The sequence below is a fragment of the Aotus nancymaae genome, unplaced genomic scaffold (genome assembly GCF_030222135.1).
Source record: "Aotus nancymaae isolate 86718 unplaced genomic scaffold, 86718_ANA_hifiasm-v0.15.2.pri h1tg000053l, whole genome shotgun sequence".
In the NCBI taxonomy this organism is placed as follows: Eukaryota; Metazoa; Chordata; class Mammalia; order Primates; family Aotidae; genus Aotus; species Aotus nancymaae.
Window position 1 is genome coordinate 10,987,754 of NW_026988467.1, and position 26,543 is coordinate 11,014,296.

At 38.9% G+C, this 26,543-nt stretch overlaps 1 protein-coding gene across 3 annotated transcripts in view; it reads left to right on the forward strand.

Moving 5' to 3' along the window:
• Nucleotides 1–385: 385 nt before the first annotated feature.
• PRDM2 (PR/SET domain 2) overlaps nucleotides 386–26,543 on the forward strand; it is a 109,803-nt gene continuing 83,645 nt past the window's right edge. For all 3 annotated transcript variants that reach the window (XM_012439935.2, XM_012439937.2, XM_012439936.3), the window contains exons 1-3: nucleotides 386–468; nucleotides 15,310–15,427; nucleotides 17,135–17,238. In XM_012439935.2, the coding sequence (XP_012295358.2) occupies nucleotides 460–468; nucleotides 15,310–15,427; nucleotides 17,135–17,238 (231 nt within the window). In that variant the 5' untranslated portion in view covers nucleotides 386–459. The remainder of the gene's footprint in view (nucleotides 469–15,309; nucleotides 15,428–17,134; nucleotides 17,239–26,543) is intronic.

Here is a 26,543-nt window from a genome sequence, read left to right on the forward strand (position 1 = left end):
GGTGTTTACATTCAGCACAGTGTTGGTGAAAGTAAAAGAAGGACACTTATATTGCATAATAAGGTACTCAATAATGCTTTGCATTTCTATTAACAAAGCTAATATATTTCTTCTTAGGAATGATGCACTTCCAAAGCAAAGATTTGATGTCATCCTAACGAATCTGCTTTCGATTGTAGAGTACAGTGAAGCCCTAGTAAAGAAGAGTAAGAAATTTGTTTTACTGGAGATAATAAACCTGACAAGGGAGCTCTCAGCATAGATTGAAGTTGATTCGGCATAGAGTTGCTTTACAAATAGCCCTTTGAGCAAACTCTACAGTTCTGTATGTGGTTTTAAATCCCTGTACATTTGTAGGCAGGTACATATTACAATTGTCTGTTTTTCTTTTTAGGGTTCATGTAATCAAAGAAGTTTCTTTGTTGTGTGTATCTTTACAGAACACAACAGGAATTGAAAATGAATCAGGTGAGTTTAAAAATCAGAATTTATACAAATACGTGACCTAGATGTTAGACCAGCTCTTGATTTTTACCAGATAGTAGCACACACATTCATTTCTCCTGGATTCTCATTTTTATTTCTTAAAACCATTAATGAGTTCATTGCGTTCATACTGTGCATTTGTTCGTGCAGTGAAATGTGCATTGTTTGGGCGTGGGTTGGCATTTCTGTGGTTCTCTGAGTAGAGGACTCATTCTTAGGGATTTTCATTAAGACTTGCTTTTTGACCTCTCCCTTGCCACACTCTAGTGTGAGTTTTTGTGTGTGTGTTTGTTTTGAAGTTTGTTAAGGTTTCATTTTTAGCATTTTTTTATTTTGTGATTATCCGCTGGTTGAAAAGAGAGGATTAAAAGTTATTTATAGAGACCGCAAATGATCAAAGAAGAACCTTTAAGCATTTTGTCCTTGAAAAACCTGTTCTCAGAATAAAAACAAGAGGGCAGATATTGAAATGTAAGATGTGTTTCTCTTTACAGGAGATGTGGGATTACCTGATGATTAAATTACTCTGCTATGGATATTTCCATAGCCTCAAGGGTGTTCTGATAAGTAGAACCAGTTATGTGAATCTAATAATATATTCTAGAGTAGGATTCTTATTTTCTGGTTTCAATATCATCTCACTTGTAGTTATAGAAATTCGTGGGTGTCAGAAATGTTCTTTTTAAAATCTTCATAAGCACTTATTTTTAAAATATGAAGGACAAAACCAAAAATATGAAGTATGTAAATTTTTTTTTAGTCCTTAGCTTAAAATTCTCAGACTTAAAAACATTTTGTATCCATCGTCAACTGAAACTTTGGACACCTTTTTATCATTTACAGGTGATTCTCACTAGAGATCACAAGTCCAACTTAATTAGCGGGTCAAGTTTAATAAATTCAGTCCTGTGTTGCATTGAGAGATGTGAAATTTTTGGAATGGATTCTTTTGATTCCTTTTTCATTGCTTTCTTTATCAGAAATGTTTATTTTAATGCAGAGGACATATAACATAAAAATCCGAATCTGGCGAACACATGGGACACATGCTTTCTATTATTTTAAAACTTGCAGATTTATTGACATGCTTTTGAAGGCAAATCATTTTTGAAATGGTGAGGTGGGGGAGGAAAAAGAATAGAGTGGATTTCCACAGTCATCATCCATCAAAGTTATGCACATATATATTTCATAGATTTTATTTACCTTCCTATTTTAAGATTGATTCTTAATACGAACGTGGTCACCCAAAGGAGCTTGCTTTTCTGCTGTTTAGGAACTGTTTTATTAGAGGAGTCTTGATTCTGTGTTAGAATGGTTGTGAGTTCTTCCAAAGTGGAATCTAAATGTTGATATTGTTCTTGTTGCATCACTGTTCAGAAATCATTTATGTGATGTGCCTACACCTTTAACCTTAGGATTAATCATGCCTTAATTCTTGTATAGTATTAGGCTTATAATATTTCTAGTGTGTTAGACTTGACACTTCAAACTTTTGCTGTATATTTCAATTATATCAAACAAACTTCTGTTTAAAAAAGCGTGCATGCCATTCAAAAAGTTGTAGCAATAACTACTTCTTTTTCTTGGCTCTTTTACAATTTCATTTTGCTTTCGACAAGTTTTAATATCAGACCTGCAGAAGACTGCCTTTGATGCCAGATGCCAAGTTATCAGTGGAAAAGTGTCCTCTTATGTTTCTAATGGTTAACACATTTCTGATTTGGGTGTAATTTAAATGGTCTGGTAGTAATGAAACTTTTATTTGGATTATAAAAATTGTCCTCTTTTTATGAGTAAAATTTTTAGCATCTTTTGTTATATTTTCATTATTAGAAGAATATTAGTTATATGCTGTTTAGACCTGATTGTTAGGGCATAAAATCTATCAGTATTTTTCAATAATCACCCCAGTCATTTTTAAGGTTTATGACTTATTTCAGGATAATTTATGGTTTTCCCTTCTCATATTTATTCCTCTCATTTTCATCCAGTAAATATGAGCAGTGAATGCTTGAAAAACTGAAAAATAACTCTACACAACAAAATTCAGATATAAAAAAGTTTGAACTTGAAGAAGATTGGCTTATAAATAAAATCCTGATAGTTATTTTAGGATTAGGTTGTTCTCTCTGGGGACGGATCAGCATTGCTTTGATGGATTTTAGTTGTCAGTTCGGTTTCTTCTGATGGGTATGGTCTCTTAGACAATGGCATAGAATAATTTGTTTATATGTGCCTGGCAGTTGAGCTTCAGGGACTGCAGGATCCTAGATATGGGCATGTCATATAGTTTGTTATCAATTCCTTTAGGAGAAGCAGTCGAGTCCACAGCCTGCCAGTATTTTAAGCACTGACTATTGAGGCAGCATTCTGAACTGTTGCACTCAGTTATATCAATGTGTTCCAAGTTGGTCCTAGTGTGATAGCTCCCTCTGAGCCCAGTCCTGGGGCTCCACAAAGCTCCCCGACCCACATATTCTCTGTCTTTCTTTCTCTTTCCTTCTGTTCTTCACTTAAAACTTACCCCTTTCTTAGTATCTCTTATCCTCTCAGTTAGAGCCAACTTGCTTTGCATGTGAGTCTTGGATCCTTCCACTTGAGCCCATGCCTGGGTGGCAGCGAGAGCAGTAGTCATTGTGCCTCCTCCCCTGGCTCTCCGTGCTCCCTTCTCTCTGTTCTCAGATCATATGTCTCCTACTTGCTTCATTAACATTCCACACCCATCCTGATACTTAACTTTTGAGATGTTCTGCTGGTTTCCTTATTTTCCTAGACTTACCTGGGAATGGCTTTATCTCAGGAATAGGTCCGTTATCTCAGTTGTCCCTAACGTTCATTCATTCCTTCCCTCATTCATCGTGCACAGACTGTACCCCAGCATGTTATAGGTTCTGCAGTGAACTACGTAGGCAAGGGCTCTGCCAGTAACATACTCCAAGAGGGAGACAGTTAAAAAGGAGGAAGACAAGCAAGGTAATTTCAGATAGTGAAAAGTGCTGTGAAGACAATTCAACAAGATTTTGTTATAAAGTATGATGGGTGGAGGTGAAAGGAGGTCTTTGGATTACATGGTCAGAGAAGGCTACTCTGTGGAGGTGATTGCTAGTAGAACTGAGACTCAGGTAATAACCAGGATCCAGACAGACACATGAAGATCTGGGGAAAGAAAATTCTAGGCAGAGTAAACACACAGTGGTACAAAGGCCCTGACGTGGAAATGAGGTTGTTTGTTCAAGGAACAGAGAGCAAGCCAGGGTCTGGAGCGTGGCCCTGTCAGGGACTCTGGGATAAGAGGACATCGGTGTGAGAGGCAAGGTTTATAGGGCCTTTAGGGCTACTGGACAGACACAAGCTGATTGCCATTTTTAGGATGTCCTCCCCACTGTGGTATGGAGACTGTATTGTAAGGGAGCAAGAGTGTGGTGATACGTGTGTTCACTGTTGAGATTAACACCGTGCTTTAGGACAGTTTCTTCAGTTGGACAACTTAATGGACCTGACAGCTTTTTGAAAGAGGGTACTTTGTTATATTTCAGAACTAATTTGACTGCTGTTCTTTTTCAAAAATGGTGTATAAGCGTTTCTTGTTTTGTGTTTTCATCCGTTTATTGTTATAACAGTGCTGCTCATTTCTTAACCAAATATAATTTAATGCTATTTCAGTAAACTGAAGCTTGTTTGATTTTTTTTTTCCCATCGTTTGTTCCAGGATAGTAGCTTAGATTCTTGTTTGCAAATCTATTACAAAGATGAGTTGTTCATAGAATTTTAGAGATTTTAAGCTCTAAAATTAGAGATTAAACTGATGATTCTAAGCTGTTTTTTTGCTTGTAACAATTACTTTGGTGATTATTATTAGTCTGTTGTAGCAATAATATATATTTTAGTATGAATATACTATGAAGTGTTCTTAATATTAAGGAAAATTGAGTCTAATCTATTCTGTCACATATTGCCATCACTTTCCAGTTAGTTTTGATCAGTCAATATTTAAGAAACTAGGTGCTTTAATTAAATAGATTAAACTGATATAATAATTTCTGATAATTCTCTGGGCAAGGCATGTAAAAGGAGTTACTTATATAAATTTAAATGAAACACCAATAACACTTGCTTATTCTTATATATTTTTAAACATAAAAACATTAGTATATGTTGACCATGGAAAATGGTGCATGGAGCTTTATGTAAAAGCAGCCAGTGCCAATGTTATGCCCTAGAGCAGAGTTACCTTGCTGATGGCAGTGAACATTTGTCTAAAGAGTGTGGAGAGAGGGAGAGTGGAGGAAGTTGGTTCTGTGGTTCACGTGCCTGGAGCAGAGCTGAGGAGGGTGGAGTAAATGGTCAAAGAAGTGTGGGCTCAGCTCTGGGGTCGCTAGAATGACCAGAGTAGACTTTGCCAGTGAGATGGGGAACCTTTGTAGGGTTTTGAGTCAAGGACTGTTAGAATTGAGTTAAAGAATTCTTAATAAATACAAATAGTTAAGGTATTCTACAGGGCAGAATCAGGACTTGGTTACTGGTTGAAAACAACAATAATAAATAATAACTTACCATGTTTCCTATGTGTCAGACACTAGCCTAAGTGCTTTCCGTTCAGTCAGTCATTTACTATTGACTGTAACCACACTGGGTACCATTACTATCCCTATTTAACAGATAAGACAGTGAACACAATCGAAAATATTATTTTCTATTGCATTGGTATGTTTGTCCTTTATTTTCCTGGTGCATTAAAGTTTCATTTTAGCATGATTTAAAGATGAGAATTTAGATTTATTGACCTGTTTAGTTATTTGATTTTAAAAATCAATTTTGAGGTATAATCTGCATACAGTAAAAGGTAACTGTTTTAACTGAATGACACAGGTTTCACAGCCGTGTCGCTCTTACCACTGTTGAGTCATAGGACATGCCCATCACCCCAAGAAGTTACTTTCTGCTGCTCTGAAGTTAGTCTTTCCCTGCCCAAGGTCCATACTGATCAGCCTTCTGTTCCTACATGTTGGTTTTTCCCATTCTGGAGTTTCATAGGGGTGGAATCATACAGTCTATGCCCTGTGGTGTTTGTCTTGTTTCGGTCTGCATACTGTTTCTGAGATTCAGCCATGTTGTTGCATGTATCTATAGTTCATTTCTTTTACAGGAGGAGTTTTATGGGAGACCATCTGACCATCTAGATATGTCTATTCATCACCTTAATTCCAAAGAGTCCGTGAAACCCTGGGATGGCTTTCTATCTTTCATCGTAGTTATCTTTCCCCTTTTTTTCTAATTCTAAAAATATACATGATATAAAAAGTTGAAACCACTTTCACTGTTTTATCATATTATTAGTATAGAATTTTTTTATAGATAATTGTAAATATGAATCTGATTTTTTCACTTTAAAAAAAGTCTTCTAAGTAAGGTGGTTCCTATCTGTTTTGACTTAAAGCTCAATTAATAAATGTGTGTAGTTTTGGAAATTAGCATGCTGAATGAATAATGGTGGCACTTAAAATCTCGTTTTGAATCATGTACTCCACTAGATAAATTAGCGATTTTTATAAAATCTGGAACCTTGTCTTTCTGAATGAAAATATTATTTCTGAAATTTGAAAAAAAATTAACAACCTGAATAGCATTTCCCTAAGTCACTGGAAGGAGCTTGTGGCAAGAAGCCTTTCCTCTTATGTTAGGATCTTAACACTTCAGTGGAGAAGAAAGCTGTGGGACTGTTGAGCTCTGCTCCTCCTTTGATGTCCTCTGACTCACTCTCCTTGGTCAGTTCTGGCTGTGCTGTTCTAGCTGCGTGACCTTGGGCAAGTCCTTGGCTTCTTTGTGTTCGCTTTCTTATCTGTTAAATAGGGAGAGACTTGGTGCCCACCCCATGTGGTTGCGGTCAGTAGTAAAAGAGTTACTGGATGGAAAGCTCTTAGGCTAGTCCCTGACATATAGGAAACACTGTAAGTTATTATTTATCACTACTGTTTTTCAACTGGTAACCATGTCCTGATTCTGCCCTGTCAGATAGTTTAATCGCTGTTACTACTTGAATTCAGACCCAAACATCCCTTGTCTGGGCAATTACAGAAAGCTCCTGAATGATTCCTCGCCAATAGTTTTCCTCCCTAGGGGATGGTTCTTCACAGGCCTTACAGAACATGCAGCTCACCATCTGGGAAATGAGAAAAGCTGGTGGTCGTTGCGAGGTGTTGGGAATGTCTTTGTGGAGGAACTGGGATTGGAACTTGACCTGGAAGGATGTGGAGGATATTGACCATTAGAAGAATTGAGGGCCAGTTGAAAGCCTAAAGTGAGAAAGGCCTAGAGTAGGAAGGGGACCTAACGTGGTGAGGGGAGGAGGGGCCAGAGGGTGTGCCAGGAACCCAGATGCCTTGTAGGGGCCAGGGACCGCCTGGAAGAGTAAAATGGGTATTTTCCTGTGATTTCTTCCAATAGAATCTTTTTTTTTTTAATCCATGGGTAGACCAAACAAACCCCATCTGATGAAAGGCTGTAGCCCACAGTTTGCTGCTTTGGATGAAGGTAGTTTGAGAAGTTGAAGCAGTCTCACCAGTAACAGCCTCACTGGGAGGCAGTAGAAAGCTCCTTCTCCTGCCTACCAACCCCCTGTCCCCACCCTTACCCATTCCCATTCTGTGTTAGAATCTTCTGGACAAGACAAGTAGAGGGGATGAGCCCTCAGGTGTCTTAATTTCTTTGCTTTCTTGAACCTTGGGAGTCTCTAAAGCTGGCAGATGAACTACTAGATTGTATTTAGAGAGTTTAAAAAGCATTTTGAATCAGATGCTTTCTAGATTGATTATTCAAGAAGACAAAAGCTTCAGACAAGTTGACTATAGAGTAGACTGGAAGCCAGAAAACCTCATCCCATCTCGTCACTCTCCTGCCCAAACCATCTTGTGGCATCCCACCGCTTTGTGAATGCAGTCCAGCTCTTTGTCCTGCCTTGGGTTTACAGGTTCCAGTGGCGGCCGCCTCTGCTTTCTTCCCGGGTCTGCTCTGGTGCGGCTGTAGTGGCCTCTTTTTATTCCTGAACATGCCAAGCCCCTTCTCTCCTTAGCATGTTTGCTTGGCCTGCTCAGTTCTTAATACATGACTCATTCTCATCTCTCAAGTCCAAGTCCCTGTGTGACATCTTTTCTGAGAGGCCTCCCCCTGACATCCTAACTAAAGCACTGCACTGTTCCCTCCTCATCTCTCACATCACTCTTGAGGTCACTGAGACGTTGAACACCTCTAGTCTGCCACATTAGCTTGGGGTGCAGGCGGGCAGGACCTGCCCCTTCTCTTGGTGGCTGCGTTCCCCAGGTAGCACCGCTGCAGCACATGGAACACTTGCTAATATGTGCAGGACGACTGGAGACTCCTGAATAATTGCAGGTTGGAAGATGACAGTGCCAATGGGAACTGGAGAAAGGGATTGGACATGACAGGTTTTGAAGGATCAGCAGCAGTGTTTGGCTCTGTTGACCACCACACTTACTGGAGTCTTCCCTGGCTTTGGTGATGCCATGAGCTTGGAGCCTCTTTTGGCTTTGCGTTGACTTCTGGGACTAGGACTCATTTGCTGCTCCTTTTCTTCCTTTCATTCTTTGATACGGGCATTCCGGGGTTTTTGTTTTCAGCTATTCTCTCCTTCTCTGCTTTCCATTGAGGCCTGTCATCTACTTCCTGGACTCCATGGCCAGTTGCACAGCCATCTGTCTGTGCCCAGACCTCTGGGCAGTTGACTGCTAGGCATTTAGTGACCACTGCTCTGGTCAGAACCTGCCTGTCTAAGGCCCTAAACTTGCCTCTCTGGAGAGGTGATTAACCAAGCCAACCAGTGAGGACTTTCACAATACACAGTGCACACTGTTGCAAGTTGTGGAGAGTGTTGTAACTGAGCCACAGGGGAAATCCTACTAGGTTAGGATAGTGGGGACAGGCTTCTAGGAGCCCAAAGGGTTCTCTGGGTAGAGCAGAGGCCTAGAATACAAATGCAAATTGGCCCCTTTTGGTAATCTTACCTTGCTGGGGTCTCAGCTTCGCTCCCCTGGGGTTTAAAGCCTTGGGAACTTTCTTCGAAATTTTCCTCTGTTCCTTGCAGGAGCCCAAACAGGCATTGATAGTAAGTTGTGTTTAATACTCTGAAGCCATTGCAACTCATCCCAGTTTATTCTGGCATATTTTGCTTTTTCTCCTTTAGAGATTAGCAGTGAAACCCTTCAAATGAAAAAGACTCTTGTGCCTGTTTGGGGAGAGCAAATGTCACAACCATTTCTTGTCCCCAGCTTTGCATACTTGACATTGCTCACTGTCGTTTCAAGTGTGCATAGATGTAGAAAGTTATAAAGATTCCTTCTCACGGCTCTTTTTTTTTTTTTTGATGGAGTCTCGCTCTGTCGCCAGGCTGGAGTGCAATGCCACAATTTCGGCTCACTGCAACCTCTGCCTCCTGGGTTCAAGTGATTCTCTTGTCTCAGCCTCGCGAGTAGCCGGGACTACAGGTGTGGGCCACCACACCCAGCTAATTTTCATATTTTTAGTAGAGATGGGGTTTCACCATGTTGGCCAGGATGATCTCTATCTCCTGACCTTGTGATCCACCCACTTTGGCCTCCCAAAGTTCATGGCTTATTTTTAAGGGAAAATATATAAAACAAAGTATGGAAGAAAAAGATATCGCAGGGTATAGAGGGAGAAAAAGGAAAGAGGAGAAAGAGGGGAGAAAGCTTACAGTTTTAAAGCTTGTAGTTTTAATGTTAACAGTTGTACTGAGGAAGTAGGGGAGATGCCCAGGAAGGGGAGAACGTAGGACATGAATGTATGGATTAAGCCTCCCCTGGCTCCCTCCACTCTTGTAGGTTTGGTCTCTAAGAATGGGTCCTGTCTTCTGCTTCTTAGTCCTGAGAGGGGAGGTACGATGTAAGACTGGAGGCAGCAGCAGCTCAGGCTTTTTGTTGATGTGTGTCATATCTATGCATGTTTACCATATTGGAAATGATAACACATTATTTTGAAATAGTTATAGATCCACATGAAGTTATAAGAATAGTGTAGAGAGTCTTGTGTACTCTTATTTATTTTTGAGAAGGAGTCTTGCTCTGTCCCCTGGGCAGTGATTCTCCTGCGTCAGCCTCCCGAATAGCTGGGATTACAGGTGCGTGCTGCTACGACCAGCTAGATTTTGTTTTTTCAGTAGAGGTGAAGTTTCACCATGTTGGCCAGGCAGGTATCAAACTCCTGACTTCAAATGATCCACCCACCTCAGCCTCCCACGGTGCTGGGATTACAGGCATGAGCCACTGCACCCGGCCTGAGTCCTGTGTACTCTACCTATCTTTTTCTAGCAGTAACATCTTAAAAAGCTGTAGTACGGCATCAAAGCTCGGAAATTGATTTGGCATAATAATGCTAGTTAGACTACAGGTCTTATTCATAAATCAGAAAAATGTAAAACATAAGATTAAGCAGTCACACATATTTCATAAGCCATCAGAATGATGACATTTTCACACATCATAGCCTCCAGAAAACTCCACCCTACACACCTGAGAGGGAAAAAGACACGACATCTTAGTGTTGTTATAGCAATAGCTCTGCTCTCGTTGGTCCCAGAAAGGGAATTCTCAGGTGTCCCTGGACTATGAAGTATGAGACCCCCTGGGTTGGTGGTTAGAACTGTTAGAATGTAGACTCTGGAGTCTGTCTGGATTTTATCTTAGCTCCACTACTTTAAAACTGTGTAGCTTGGGAAAGTTACTCAGCAGGGCTGCTCTGTGGCCTAGTATTTGAGAATGCAGACCCTGAAGCCAGATTGTCTGGATTGAAATTACCTTTCTCTGCCACCTGCTGACTATGACCATGGGCAAGATTTAGTTTCATCTGTAACATGGAGATCATAAAAGTACCTGTAGCAATTGGTAGTGTGCAGATTAAATGAGGTGGTAAGTGCCTGGAATTGTGTCTGACATACCCAAACGCTTCATCTGTATTAGCTGTGATTGTTATTGTTGTGAGGATTAAATGAGGTAATGCATGTAAAGTGCTTAGCACAGATCTTGGCCCAGAGGATGGAATAAATGTTATACTCCCTAAGCTCCTCACCCCGTCCAGCATGGGAAGGTCATCCTGGGTCAGAGGAGAGGTATCAGGAAAGCAGTAGATGGTCCTTCAGAGGCTCCCTAGCAAGTCAAAACTCATGAATCAAAATCTCTCTAAGGTTTCTTGTCTCAGGGAGCAGGAACAGAGAAGTTCTTCCTCTAGCCAGTGGGCTTCATGAGGAGGGAGTCCCTGATCCTCACCACCCAGCATGGTGCTAGCCCTGAGCAGACACTTAGGGAGTATTTGTTAATGACTGATGGGTAGGCTGAATGAAGGAGAGAGGCTTTGGTGATTCACTGGGGGAAGAGAAGCGAGTAGTGACTTTCTTTGAGTTTGAGGTAGGAAGTTGGAGACATTGGATTAATGAGATCAAGTAATAGTTAAAAACTACAATTAAATTAAATTTAATACATACTGTTCCAGATCTGTTCATTGGTACATGTTTAAAGACTGTACTTCATTAAGCAGTCAAATAATGAATCCTCATTGAGGTCTAACTAATAGGAAAGCAGAGAAGTCCTTTAACTTCTTTCATATCACAGTGATCATTGTTAAAACCCCCTAAGACAGGAACATGGTTCTATTCAGGGGTAGCAAGGACAGGGCGTGCTAGGAGACGCCAGCAGCTGGGGTGCCTCGCAGAGCTTGTGGTCTGCTCTCTGCTCTCTACTCTGCTCATTCCGGGTAGCCGAGCTAATGGCAATGAGTATTTCTCAGAGGACTTACCCCTGCCTGCCCCTCCTGGCTCAGTTCTAGCTGCTTCTCTCGCCGTCTCTGCTCTGGACACATGGGTCTTTTTGCCTGCATACTGCATTTTCTCTTAAGTTGATATTTTGTCCTGGCTGTTTTCTTTTCCTGGCATGTTTCCCCGATATTGTCACAGATTCCATTTCTCCTTCTAGAGAGGCCTCAGCATTCTGTCTGAAAAGGCATCTCCATCCCTACTCCATGACTATGCTCCCTTCTTTTTTTCATTCGCCATTGATCAGAAGGCATGTACCCCCTTTTTTATGCTTGAGTTTTCTACAGGGCATCAGGCATTGTATGTATGTGTTTAATTTTGTCTGTATTTCTCACCAGAGTGACGCATTATTGAGGCAAGTGTGCTGCCTAGAACATTGCCTGGCCCATAGCAGGGATTCAGAAATATTTAAATAAATTAATTGAGTAGATGGTGCAATTTATTTTAGACAAGATCAATCTGGGAGATACTCCCGGGATCATATTGTGATTCTTTAGTGTAAGAACCAAGATGAACCTGTTTAGAGTGTGATATTACATCTAATCCTATCAGGATATGTACCAAGAAGAGATCGCAGTTTATGAGTATGTGGAGGAGAGAATTTTTTGAAAACATTCCTTTGTTCCAAAGGTTTACTTGCCCATCGATTGCTTGGAATTAATGGCATAGCACATTTTTTTTTTTTTTTTTTTTTTGAGACAGAGTCTCACTCCGTCATTAGGCGCCAGGCTGGAGTGGCAGTGGCGCGGCCATGGCTCACGGCAACCTCCGCTTCCTGGGTTCAAGCAATTCTCCTGCCTCAGCCTCCTGAGTAGCTGGGACTACAGGTGTGCCCACCACACCCAGCTAATTTTTTTGTATTTTTAGTAAGATGGGGTTTCACCATGTTGGCCAGGATGGTCTCGATCTCTTGACCTCATGATCTACCTGCCTTGGCCTCCCAAAGTGCTGGGAGCACATTTTCTAAAAAAGGATTCTTAAGTTGGCCTGGAAGAATATCTACCTCAAATTCAAGAAATTCAGACGCATGTGGAGAAAATACTTCCTGATAGATGACCCTGCTCTTTTATTTGTTTCTATTCCTCCCTTTTTTTTTTTAAAGCTTTTTTTTTTTTTTAATTTTTAAAGTTAGCTTACAAAGAGCCATGTACTCATTCAAGTATTTAAGTGACAACAAACATTTGAAATCTCCTGCTAAGCACTGGGAACACAACGTTGAATAAGATAGGCACCATCTGTCTTCACTGCAGTCTCACAGAGGAGGCACACAGTAAACACAGAGCTATACAAATAAGCATTTACAATTGTGGTAAGAGTTAAGAAGGAGAACTAAGGAAGAAAAGAGGGTGGTTCTATTTAGGCAGTCCAGCCCATGAGTCTACCTTCTACTTCTCACATCACTGATTTTCTAGAAATGTTCCAGGCAGTTTGCAGCCATAGCTGAGTCCAGCAGGGTTGTGGAGGAGAAGGAAGGGAGGGCCCTGGGTCTGCCCAGCATCTGGGTTGGGCTGTGGTGAATTGATTTGCTCCTGTTGTAGCTGGGTCCTTTTGTAATGCGAAGGATACAAAAATAACAGAAAAAAACTTTCCTCTACTGGGTTCATGAGCCCAAAAGAAAAACTAATGGGTCTAAATTACTAAAAGAGTAATTTAAAAGAAAAAAAAAGATAAAAAATAATGAGTTGACTTAAAACGGATAAACAAATGGATAGAATTTTTTCTTATTTCTTTTTCCCATGGCATCTCTGCTGAGGTTCTTTATGTTCTCGGGTGCTTCAGAAATTTTAATACATGTGGTCTCCAACTTGTACTCAAGTTACACATTTCCTATGGAAATGACCATCCCTGCCTTAGGCGCCATCTCCTGCTGACATTTCCATGGAAATATGGAAGTTTTAGGGCAGAGGTTCTTAGGTGGTATTCCAGCAGAATCTTAAGTGAAAACTCCGTGATGGTTAGTACTGACTAGGCACTCGAATCAGACAGATAAGAGTTCAGATCCAGGCTTTGAGCCATTTAAGCAATATCCCTAAGCTCTAATTTCCTGCTCTGTGTGGTGAGGAGGAGACACTGATAATATCTAACTAAGGAAGAAAAGAGCCCTTTTGGGCTATTTGGAGTAAATTCTACCCATCCTGTAAGACAGCACAGTGCCTTGAGCAAGGAAGTTCTCAGTAAATATGAAGTTGTCATTAGTATCACTGTAAAAGTGCCTGGAAGTACCAGTTTAGGTTAGCAGATGAGGTGACTCTAACTGTGCTCCTGGGAAGGATAAATGGTGCTGAGTCTTTGCCTAGGGCTCCAACTGAGATGGAGGAAGAAAACCCCCTTTTGCTTTACTAAATGGCCAGTGCTGCTAGGAAGCCTCACTCTGGCAAGTATTTGTTAATGTCACTTACTTATCAGTGATTTGAAATAATTATTATGTAGCTTAGGATGCCAACTACCAGTGTAATACCTTTTCCCTCTTTGGAAATAAATTGTTCATATTTCAAAAAATCCAGCTTATAGATTAAAAATTTAAAAATGGGGGCACTATATTTAGAAGTGAAAAATGCCTATGCTTAATTTATTCGCACTTTAGCTAATTAAAGGTACCCGTAAGACCATTTTCTGGGGCTAAATGACTATCTTATGTTTTGGAAAATGTTTCAGGGATATTGTTGGGACAAAGGTGTAAATCAAGCAGGAACAAAGCATTTGTGTGTCTGAAATGTAGGCTCAGTTGGCTCGGCTCTGCATGAGAGATGAAACTGTCTCTAGATGCCCTCTCTTGGGCTCTCCAACTTGAAGCAGGCCAGAGAGTAGATGACCATGTTTATAATGACTGTAAGATTTATTTCTCTTGAAGTAGACTGCTGATATTTAATAAACCAAAAATTGAAATGCTGAGAGTATGCCAGTTTGGATGATATTCTTTTCTTGGTACATATATTCTTGAGACTACAAGAGCTTCGTTGTTGTGGGAACAATTAGTCTTTTTTGTTGGGGGTTGACTTTTGCCTATGTTGGTTCCTTTAAAAGTCCTGGAGAAATGTCTCCCTGTGCAGTGAAATGAAACACACTCAGACTACAAAACCCATCATTCTTAGCAGTATCATGATATGCACATCAGTTAGACTTGATAAGCACATCAGCTCTGTAGGATATATGATGTACCGGTTACTAGACCCTTGGCGTTCCTTTGATTTGAAAGTTATTTTAAAAATAATAGTCATATTCCACCAGTTGGCTCAAATCTCTCCCTTCCTTACATACTTATCTAGTAGTAATCTTTTCCTAAGATTATGATGAATTCCAGACTAAACTTTGAGAGGTAACTTTATAAAATTATCTATTTCTTAGCAACTCTGTGATATCCTGGTGACTTTGCTGTTTAGTGACTTGGTAAACAGTGGTAAATTACTGTTTCCTGGAAAGGTGGCACTTACAATGAGGGACCACAATAAGTTGTCGTGTTCTGGGGTGGAATGTTCAAGCTCCATCCAGTTAGGGGTTGTTGCTGGAGGGCGGCATGGATAGGGGAGGGTTGGAGGGCCCCAGTAGCCTTTGTGGTGTGTGCTGAAAGCATTCATTGAAGTGACCAGCGTTGGTTTTTATTTTTTAAATGTGTTAAGGTACTGATGGTAGCCTTTGATTTAAAAGTAAGCTTATGCTGTATTTTGCTGCCAGATACTGTTTGAGTTTAAAGCAGTATGGTGCCAGAGATGATTATATTTTGGAAATGACCACAGGTGGCTGGAACAAAATAGAGTAACACAGACATGCTTGAAGGTTGCAGGGGTTTCCTTTGGACACTTACAAACAAGCATGAAAGCAGCTCCTCAAATGCTTGACATATCGTTTCGGTCTGGCTTGTCAGCTTCAGGTTTCAGTTACATTTTTGCATATTTGCTTATTGAACCAGAAAAAAAAAAAAACCCACAATTTGGGTTTTGGGTTTTCTTTCTTTTGCTGTGATCCTTCTATTTCTTGACTTGCAGAACACTACTGATCCTGCGGCGGCCACTGAGACCCTGGCTGAGGTACCCGAACATGTGCTGCGAGGACTTCCGGAGGAAGTGAGGCTTTTCCCATCTGCTGTTGACAAGACCCGGATTGGTGAGTGCTTCTCCTGACGAACAAGTCAGGCAGTAAAGAGCAGGTGGCAGTGAGGCTTCCTGCTAGGGCATGTCAGGTAGGGAGCACACCATAAAAGCAGCGGATTTACCCTTGACTTAGAAGATTATATGGTGTTGATGCATTTTCCAGTCAAGAATCCAGGTTGGACACGGTTTGTAAAAATAAAACCAGGAACACACACACACACACACACACACACACACACACACACGCACACACACGCCCCATCCTTTGTGACTCGCCCAAGTGTCCTCCTCTTCTGAGTCTCCCTGCTGGGCCTTGTCCCATAGAACATGTTGTTCCCTTCTCTCTGATTTCACCGTGACTGGAGTATGATTGTGCCATTATATTCACTTCATTATTTTGTAATTGTTTTATATCACCCGTCCCTGTCATTACTTGTGGGTGCCTTTATTTCTTATTTATCTTTATGCCTCCAATACCAAATACTTTGTGGACCCTCAGTAGATACTTGAATGAATGACATGCCGTGAGTGTATCTAAATTCTTCTGGCTGGGATTTCTTGAATGCGAACCAAGCTTGTGTGTGTTTGGTCTTTTTGTGGCCTAATCTTTAGACAGAAAGCTAAGGAAGTAAATTGTAAAACTTTCGTCAAAATACAGTCTTGGAATATATCATATTTATATCCCTGTTTCTTTTTTTAAGATATACTTCTGATACTCCAATTTATATGTACATATGTGTGAAAAAATTTTAATACATGCTTTAAAAAATTCTCGTTGGAAACTTATTTATCGAGCAGTTTGAGTATATTGTTCAAATTAAAGTGGTTGATTTTGTAGCTCAACTAATTGATTGTTAGAGGTGTTGTCAAATGCAGTTAATAGCAGACTTATAGAAAAGTGGAATTTGTACATTCTAGCAGGATAGGACTGGCCCAGCCTTTACCTGCCATTCTGTACCTGAGGAAACTGAAGCCAAAAGATGAGGGAAGCGATCTAAAGGGATGCTGTGTGCCAGTTCCCTGGACTCCTGGGCCAGACTCCTGCCATTTCACAGGCCGCTTGCTCATTATATCGCTTTCTGTTATGGTCAGTGCATAGAAAATAGAAATAACCCTAAGAATACTGTCGATGAACAGCTATTTTGGCTGCTGGAAACTCTGAAAAGTGAGCCATTCCAGTAGCTAAGTTTTCAGGAAGTTTAGTTAGGCAGGAAAGGGTTTTCCACTTTAAGCAAATGAACTTCAAAAATATTTATTCATAAAACTCTATTTCTAACCCTTTATAAGAACAAATCATGTTCATTAGAGATAATTTGAACTTTATAGACAAGCAGACAGAGGAGTTTAAAAATCAGTGTAGTTTCACTCCATTCCAATATGTTTTTCTCTTCAGTTGTTGTGATTGTGTTATTCAAGTATCTGTGATCCTACTGTATGGGTAGTGTTACATGTAAAACATTTTAATAGTATAGAAAACATTCTTTTCTAATTATAAAACAATATAAGTTCTTTATAGAATAGAAGAATATAAAGAAGAAAAATAAAAATCCCCTCTGAGCACTCAGCTTAATGTGATTTAACTTGATCTCAGGCTATTTAACATTAGCTTGATTTAGGCAGTTTAGCCTTTTAACTGTTTTGTGAAACTTAATTGATTTTAATGGTTTCAATCTTTAAAATAACCATGATACAGTATAAAAATACTGATTTTATTTTCTAGGTGTCTGGGCCACTAAACCAATTTTAAAAGGCAAAAAGTTTGGGCCATTTGTTGGTGATAAGAAGAAAAGATCTCAGGTTAAGAATAATGTATACATGTGGGAGGTAAGAAGTAATTCTGATTCTTTATTTATCAGAGTTTTATGAAATAATTATTCTGTTCTCTCAGGATTTGACATTTTGAAATTAAAACAATCATTTTAATGTGTTCTTTAAAATCAAGAATATTTTTATTAAAGAGAAAATGTGTTTCCCTGGATACAGACTGCTATTTATATATGCTTTTGTATTTTGAAACTGCTTGGCTGTCCTCAACAATAAATGTCAAATCTATGTTTTATATTGCCTTGTCCAGGGTGTTTTGCTTTGCAACTAAGACCTTGACTTCCTGTTTGACGGTTTGTCACTGTACAGGCTTCCAGATAAACCCCAGAAAAGACACTCTAGGGTGGCTGCAAAGAAGGCACTGTTAGGTTCTTCTCTATATTTTAGAAAGTAATTTCTGTGTTGCTAGGATATTCAGAGTTGGATATATTTAGCATATGGCACATATATAGAGCTTGTAGTTTTTCAGAAGTTTTTCGTCTATGAATTTCATGTTCTCCCAGCAGTCCTGGAAGACAGCAGGGCATCTGCACATTCCTTTGAGAGGAGAAGCAGTCAGGAGACAGAGCAGAGCTCTCCTTCTCTGTGGGGCCTCCACTCGGGAGGCCTGTAGATACAGAACTAGATTGCATCTCTTCTGCCTCACAGGGAGGCAGTTAAGGTTTTCATTGCATTGCCTGAGTTCAGATCCTACCTCTAGCTTCGTGACTTTGAGCAGGGTACATAACCTCTGGGAAAACTCTCAGTTTAAAAAAGAGAGATAAAAATATCTCCTAGGATAGTTGTGAAGACAAAATTTGTCGTTGTTGCCTTTGTTTTTCCCTGGGGTATTGCGTAGGAATTCAGCATTTACGATGGATTTAGTTCAGGTCAGTGCCCTCTGGAAGCTCCCTGAGTTCTTCAAGGAACTCCATGGTGTGACTCCTTTTCAAAACAAGCTAAGGTTTTGGATGGTGAGGAAAAGCATTCCGATCAGACTGCCTGAAATGGAATCACATCTGTTTTTCACACATTAACATATAAAAGCCTAAAAATAAAAAATATGGCTAGGAAATGTGTGGACACTTTTCATCAAGAAATTCTGTGGCATTTGTATGGTTCAAGTATGCTGCTGTTTCTCTTAATGCTATAAGCTGTGTCCTAACTTGAAAAATCTGGACAGTTTATCCCAATGATTTTGAGTTCTTTGTTTCTTATGAATTTGTTATAATATATCTTGCGATGATTAAAGTGGGGGTGTCTTAGGAAATGAGAATTTACCACAAGAGTTATTGCATTCTGTTATTTCACTACTTTCGAGGTGTAAGAGTTCTGTATTTGTAGAAAAACAGGCCGGCCAAAAAATACTAATTACTAAAGATAATGCCTGCGTGATTAAAAATGTCTTGTCCACAAAATTATGCTCCCTAATAAACTGCAGTCTTAATTTTAGATGTTTCCCAAGGGAAACTAGCAAATTTGCTCACCGGGTTTAGTACTACGTTTAGTGAGAAGAATGTCAAGGAACCAGATAATGCTTACTCTAGTGCTGTGTGTATAACCCTAATCTTGAACAAATGCCATCAGTATTAAACTGAAGTTAGTAGTGCTTATTTTGTCCCATGTAACAACTTGATGTTGTTGGGCATACTGTATAAATTAGTAATAGTACTTTTTGTAAATTAAGCTTCATTTGCATTGAGATTGATACATAGTATGACTTGATCATTGTTGAAAATTTGGAACCATGACTTATTAGGAACTTAATTTCTTCTATAAACTTATTAACATCCCATTGTTAATATAAGATACTTCTTATATACTGTATACTATAAGAGTTTGCAAATCTTTGATAAGAATCCTAGTTCTTATTAAGGGTGGCTTTTGTCTTCCTGCAATTAAAGAAATCTCATTCAGGTAGTTCTGACTAAAAAGTATACATTTGATACAGAAACCTGTAAGCCTTTTGCTCTGTTAAAATAAAAGTCAATAGATATGACATACATGTGTAAGTATGTATATGGCAAAGGAAGTATAAATTATAATGTACATGTTTCTTATAAAGAAGAAAATGAAAATTGAGGTAAGGCTTAGTAGTTTCCCATTAATTTATCCCAACTCTGCTTTTATTATCCTCAGACTTGCATCAGAGTGCCTCGTAGTAGTGTAACAGAAACGGCTTATCATCAGAATCTCATCTTGGCGCTTGTTCTTCCATCTTAGACCCCAGCCAGAATTCCATTTTAAAGCTAATCTAAGACAAAGTGTTAAATTGCTCTTCTTGAGCCCTTGATTATCTAACCCAGTCTTAAGTCCTCTAAGCTTTCACTGAAAACATTTTGTTAAATCAGAAATAACAGGAGAGAAACAGTAGCGTATCCTCAGTGTGAATGCAGAAAATAGGTTCTCATAAGAGGAGAGCGTTCTTCGATCATTTTCTGACGGGGAGCTGCTAGCTAGCTGGTGCTCAGGACTTTGTGTTTCAGTTCTCTGGACTTTCCCCATCCGCGCCGAGTAATCTGCTATATTTTAAAACCACCTCTGATAAAAGCCTTTCAGATTGACTTTTATGGGACTCAAATTGCTTCTAATTAACAGAACTTTCGAATTGTTTGGATAAGAATTATTTTAGTACATTTTTATTTTTATTTATTTATTTATTTTTTAATATGCTTAGAGTTTTTGGAGCAGTTTTAGGTTCATCGCAAAATTGAGCAGAAAGTACAGATAGTTCCCATATACCTGCTGCCCGACACATGCACTCCGTTCCCCACTGTCAGCATCCTGCAGCAGAGTGGGGCATAGCCCAGGAACCTGCATTGACACATCGTTATTACCCAAAGTCCATAGTTTATATTAGCAGTCACTTTTGGTGTTATATGTTCTAATAAACCTTTTACAGTTTAAAATTAATATATGCTCACTGCAACACAATAGAAACAATACAGAAAAATATACACAAGAATACAAAAATCATTGAAACTCTTACCATCCAGGTGCAACTACTGTATGAACATCTTCCTGAACATTCTTTTAACTCCCTGCTTCGCTACTTCTCTTTCTTTAGCCTCACACACACACTGGTACGTGTACAACCCATATGTAGAAATTGATGCAATTGTGATCAAACAGCACATGCAGTTTGTAATGCGATTTTTTCTTTCAGTATCTTGTGGACATATCTATGTCAACTACTTCTTTATGTTATTCTTTCTTTTCTTTTTTCTTTCTTTTTTTTTTTGGAGACAAAGTTTTGCTCTGTCACCCAGGCTGAAATGCAGTGCATGTTCACAGCTCACTGCACCCTCCACCTCCTGGGCTCAAGTGATCTTCCTGCCTCAGCCTCCAGAGTAGCTGGGACTACAGGCCTGTGGTACCACAACTGCTAATTTTTGTATTTTTGGTGGAGATGGAGTTTCACCATGTTGCCGAGCCTGGTCTTGAACTCATGGGCACATGAGCTCAAGTGACCTGCCTGTCTCAGCCTTCCAAAGTGCTGGGATTACAGGTGTGAGCCACTGTCCCTGGCCTATTTATATCATTATTTTTTATGCCCATCCCTAATTTCATTGTATGCCATTCATGATTTATTTAACCAAGCCTTATGTTGGACATTTAAATTGCTTTAATCCTTTTATGATTATAAATAATTCTTCAAAGTATAAAACTCACTGTATATAAATATGTGTTGACTTATCTGATTATCTTCTTAAGATAAATTTCTAAAAGTATAAATGTTGTCAAAAAGTTATATACATTTTTAACTTTTTATAAATTTTGCCAAATATTTTCCCTGCAGAAGGATTGTACTGTTAATTATTTATACAACCACCAACAGTATATGTTTTTTGCCAGCCTTTTAAAATCCAATATTGTTAATCTTTTTAATATCAAATAGTTAAAAAAATCAGTTTTTATAGATGAAAACTAGTCGTCATTGCTTCTAATATTTGCATTTTATTCATTCAGGCAACAAATTTTGAGGTCAAGAGGATAGAGGGAAGTAGAATTGCTGTCAGTGAAAATTAATAGAGAAATTGTCTCTGTATAATGAGAGGACTTTAATGTAATTTTTAAAAGAGATATAAACATTTTTTATAAGTCAGCTCTGCTATGATTAAATATTAACAAGTGAGTTTTATAGTCCTCGCTGTCTCAGTTCTTCTGATTTCAAATTATTTATAAGTTAAAGTTGTAGGCAAGAAGAAGAGAGAGAAGTCAACCAGCTGATTCTGCAGAACCTTTTCTCAGAAAGTAGTTTTCAGCTCTCAGTGCTGCTTTTCAGTGGTAGGGAACAGTCTGGATCACCAGGGAAGTACAACCTACCACCTGTTTGTTACAGCGCTGGAGCTAAGAATGGTTTTTTACATTTTTAAATGGTTGGAAAAATAAAAATGTTTTGTGACATGTGAAAATTATACGAAATTCAAATTTCAGTTAATGAGTAAAGTTTTATTGGAACACATCTCTGATTGTTCATTTAAATATTATCTACGGCTTCTTTTGCCCCATAATCACAGAGTTGAGCAGTGGTGATGGAAACCATATGGCCTGCAAAACTGCAAATATTTGTGTGTGGCCCTTTACAGAAAGTTTGCTGAGCCCTGGTCTTGATGTGTGGGGAAGAGTAGCGGTAGGAGTGAACATGGTGATGTCTGGTTTCAGGTTTGCCTGGAAGCTGAGTGGTTAATAGCAGTGCATAGGTTTTGGACGAAGTAATTAAAGGTGGGATGGCTATGGAATTGGTTGTCATAGAAACAGATGAGCTAATTACATTCCTCTTCTCTCAGTTACTGCAGGACAGATGAGGACATTGAAGTCCAGAGAATTAAGTGATCTTTTTGAACAGGTTCACTTGTACTCAGATTGGCAGCTTGGTCTGGTGCAAAAAAACCAAAATTCTCTTTGAGAGTTTATTTATTCATTCATTTAAGCCCTATTAAGCTTTTAGCACATACCAAGCACTGTCTTAAGTTCTGGAACACCACGCTTGGCATACAATGTTTGCGGTATTGTAAACTACTGGTAATACCTCACGGAAATTTTATTTGTGGAATAAGGGAATACTAGAAATGACATAGATATTCCACAGGTGAGAAATATGAGATCTGTGTGGCTTCATGATGTCCTAGAATATTAGTCCTGGAATCAGGCCAAGAGCCTGTTCCTTGGTTGCTTATTCAGTCTTCTTCCTGTTAGCAAAGCCCAGAGACTCTTATACTTTTTTGTGCTGTGGACCCTTTTGAGAATCTCCCCAGAAAATATACAAATGCACATATGTACACAACATTTTGCATGTTATTTATAGAGTTATATGGGATTCTTAAACATCTTTGGTCCACAGACAGAATTTCTGATTGATGAGTGAGAATAAATTATTTGTCCAGTGGCTGTTCACTGGGGACCTACTGTGAACCAGTTACCATTTGTTGTGCATCCGTTGTCGGGAGATTTTCCAGAAACATCGGTGTACTTACAGTATAAAACCTACTCAGTCTAATTTTAAAAAAGAGGGTCTGTTAATGCTGCTTCGAGGGCTTGAGAGGCCAACTATTTAATTTTTAAATTTGTATTTTAGAATCTCTATAAGAGTAACCTGTGTATTGGGAAATGTCCCCTGGCAGGTGGGATTATTGAAATAAAATGTGCTGTGTCACCAATTAGATTCTCTTTTATTTCCCTTACTCTACAATTTTCAGACATTTTGGAATACAGTGGTGTATTAGAATAGTTCTTAAAAGCAGTCTCTGATCTAAAGTAATCTGAGGAGTGAAGTAGTTGAAACTGAAGATCCATTTTTGTCTGTAGTCACCAGAAAGTTACTTCTGTAGGATGTCAGTTTTATAATCCTCAACAAACCCTTCAGGTATCAAATTTTGTAACTTTTCATGAAAAACAGCTGGAATTTGAACATACTAAGAAGGTATAGTATTTTCTAGGTAGCAGTGTTAATAAAATTCTATATTTAAAAAAGGCTTTCATTGAAACACTTTTTTACCAAGGTGAGGTTATCTTTTTTTTTTCCCTTTATTCCTACTTTTAAATGAGGGGTAAGTTCCTAACAGATTTGTTTGACTACAAATTAGATAATGTATATGAAATTAGGTGATATAGACATCTCTGGCTCAGTTAATGTTAGCTGAACCTGAACACCAAAGGAAAACATTTGGATTGCATGATGATGATGATTTTATTTTTTTGTAAAGTACTTTTAAAAAGATAACCAAGTAGACCTTATCTATCTACCTGTATGTTTGTACCTATTAACTAAATGTTTGAGGTGATAGATACCCTAAATAGCCTAATTTGATCATTATGTATTCTATGCATGTATCAAAATGGCACATGTACCCCGTAAATAAGTACAATTACTTTATATCAATAAAGATTTCAAAAAATAGATGCTATAGATATTTTCCTCATTAACAAATATAAGTGGAAATAAAAAAAGATTTCCAACTCAGTAATCTCTTCATTTTTGCCTAGAATCACTTTTTCCCCTAATGTTAGAGGATACGGGCTGTATTTTGAATCAAGAAAGTTAGAATAATAATAGGAAAGGGTGCAGATTCCAGAACTGACTTTCGAAAGTTCTCTGAGTCAAGGCTTACTGACGAGGACTCAGGAGGTAAATGTGAACCTCCTGCCTGTCTTTTGGGAACAGACAGGGAAAGTGGGAAGCAGGGTGTAGATTATAACTTGGAAATTCAACAAGCTAGATCCCCAGAAAAATGAAAACGTGAAAAGGAGCCTCAGGAGGTGTGGACAAAGTAGGCCCACTGCAATTCGAGCTTGGACCTCCAAGAGGGATTCTGTCTCCCTCTTGGGTTAGAGCCCAGGTTACATGCAGTGGAAGGGAAATCCGGAGAATAGCAAGCGGAAGTGGTTTTATTGCTGTAGACTCTAACTTCGGAGAGCTGGTGTGAGTGAAGATTTCTCTCCACATGGGAGTTGCTACAGTATGAGGAGGTTTCTTCATTGCCTTGTCCTAATTCCTAAGTGGTTTCTATCAAAGTAAGTGGGTTACTGCAAGTTTTGATTGAGTGAGGTGCTTATAGGTGAACAGTTGAGGATTCAAATCATGGTATGTTTGCAGTAGCTGAATCAGAATTTTTTTTTTTTAATTTACAAATTTGAATTAATACATGTAACCGGTAGATGATAAGGAAGGCTATTAGTTATAACCCTCACTTTCTATCCTCTGAGGTAACTAACAGTTTGGTTTGTTCTTTGCAAACCTTCTATATAGCGTAAATATTTAATTTTGAATGTGTATTAAATTGGCATGAGTACTAAAGATTGAATTTAGATTATTTTATAGCTATTTCAAAATGACTGGATTAAATTGAATGGAAATTGGGTGGTGTGAAAATTATGTTCTGCTTGACCAAGAATTACTACTCAGTCCCTGTCAGGTGGTAGAGGCAGAAAGGAGGCAGGGCTTGGCCAACTTATGGGAGGTTAGGGATGGAAAGAGGGAAAATAGAAAGGCAAGTTGAGAACTCCACTCAATAGGACAGAAGTACCAGCCTCCCTCCCCCATTCTCTGTCTGCATATCGTTTTGATTTTGGCATAGGAAGAAATAAGGGGACCAGGTTTGAATCCCGGCTGTGATTTTTAGTGACTTAATTATCCTTTTGAAGTTAGCAACCCTCCATAAATTTGCTTATTTATAAGGGGGCTTAATAATATTTCATAGTTATTTTATAAATTCTTTTTTCTGTTGTTGAGACAGAGTTTTTGCTCTTGTTGCCCAGACTGGAGTGCAATGGCTCGATGTCAACTCACTGCAACCTCTGCCTCCTGAGTAGCTGGGATTATAGGCGTCCGCCACCACGCCTGACTGATTTTTTGTATTTTTAGTAGAGACGTGGTTTCACCATGTTGGCCAGGCTGGTCTTGAACTCCTGACCTCAGGTGATCACTTGCCTCAGCCTCCCAAAGTGCTGAGATTATAGGCGTGAGCCACCACACCCAGCCTATTTTATAAATTCTTTTTTTTTTTTTGAGATGGAGTCTTGCTCTGTTGACCAGGCTAGAGTGCAGTGGCTCGATCTCAGCTCACTGCAACCTCCGCCTCCTGGGTTCAAGCATTTCTCCTGCCTCAGCCTCCCAAGTAGCTGGGATTATAGGCACCTGGCTAATTTTTGCATTTTTAGTAGAGACGGGGTTTCACCATCTTGGCCAGGCTGGTCTCGAACTCCTGACCTCATTATCCACCCACCTCAACCTCCCAAAGTGCTGGGATTACAGGTGTGAGCCACCACACCCAGCCATAAATTCTTAAGAGTTAAATAACATGTAAAGCATCTAGCCCACTGCGTGGTATAATGGTCATTCTCTTCCTTCAGTTCTTTCCAAGTAGGGAGTTTGAATTTGAAAGTTAGGTAACTTGTCAAAATTCATTTTTAATGGTACATAATTAGATAACTTTGCCTTTTTAAAAAGGGAATGTTTTATAGATTAAATCAAGGAAAAGATCATTGATTATATGGTAGTATTTCTCTGGGATCAAGTCAGTTGCATATTTGTTGGTCCTTATAAAGATCTGGATATTAATTGATAGTTACAGGAAGCAAAATTGTGTCACATTTTGGAGATAGATTCTGTGTGTCAATCACTGAAATTAATTTGATTAGAAACAAAGGTTTGACCAAGTAAGATGGGAATTGTATGAAAACATATTTTAATCTCGGTTTTTAAACATACAGTTAAACTCTCAATAAAAATGAGAAAGCTGCAAGATTTTTAGAAATACCTGTGGGGGAAGAGGAAGATGAGGAGGATTTTAGCTTAGAATTCCGCAGACCTTGGCTACCTTCATTCAGACTTAGGTTTTCATTCAGAAGACTAACTTGCTTTTCCCATCCTCCTTCCTTTTTTGTCATGTAGAATATATTAAATTAGTGGGGGAAAGATAGAAGATTAAAGAAAATAAAAATTACAGATTATCCTCCTTCTCAGAGAAAGCCATTTTTGACATTTTAATCTATTTAGTTTCAGATTTTTCTCTTATATTCATGTATTCATAGACTTAAAACAAAAATGATATACTTGAAAAATACTTTTTATAAATGCTTTTATTCAGTCATCAATGCGTTAATTCCTTTATGCTGATAAATGTATTTCTACACATCTGATTATTTTTGCTGTCTTCTAATTACAGAAATAATGCATGTTTATTGGAAAACATTTTCAAGTATATAGGTATATCTAACAGGAAATAAATCTTGCCGTACAATCTAATTAATCATTTGTACCACAGTACTTTTTAGTGTCTTAGGTTTCAGCTCTATAAGTGGACCATAATTTACTGAGTTCATTC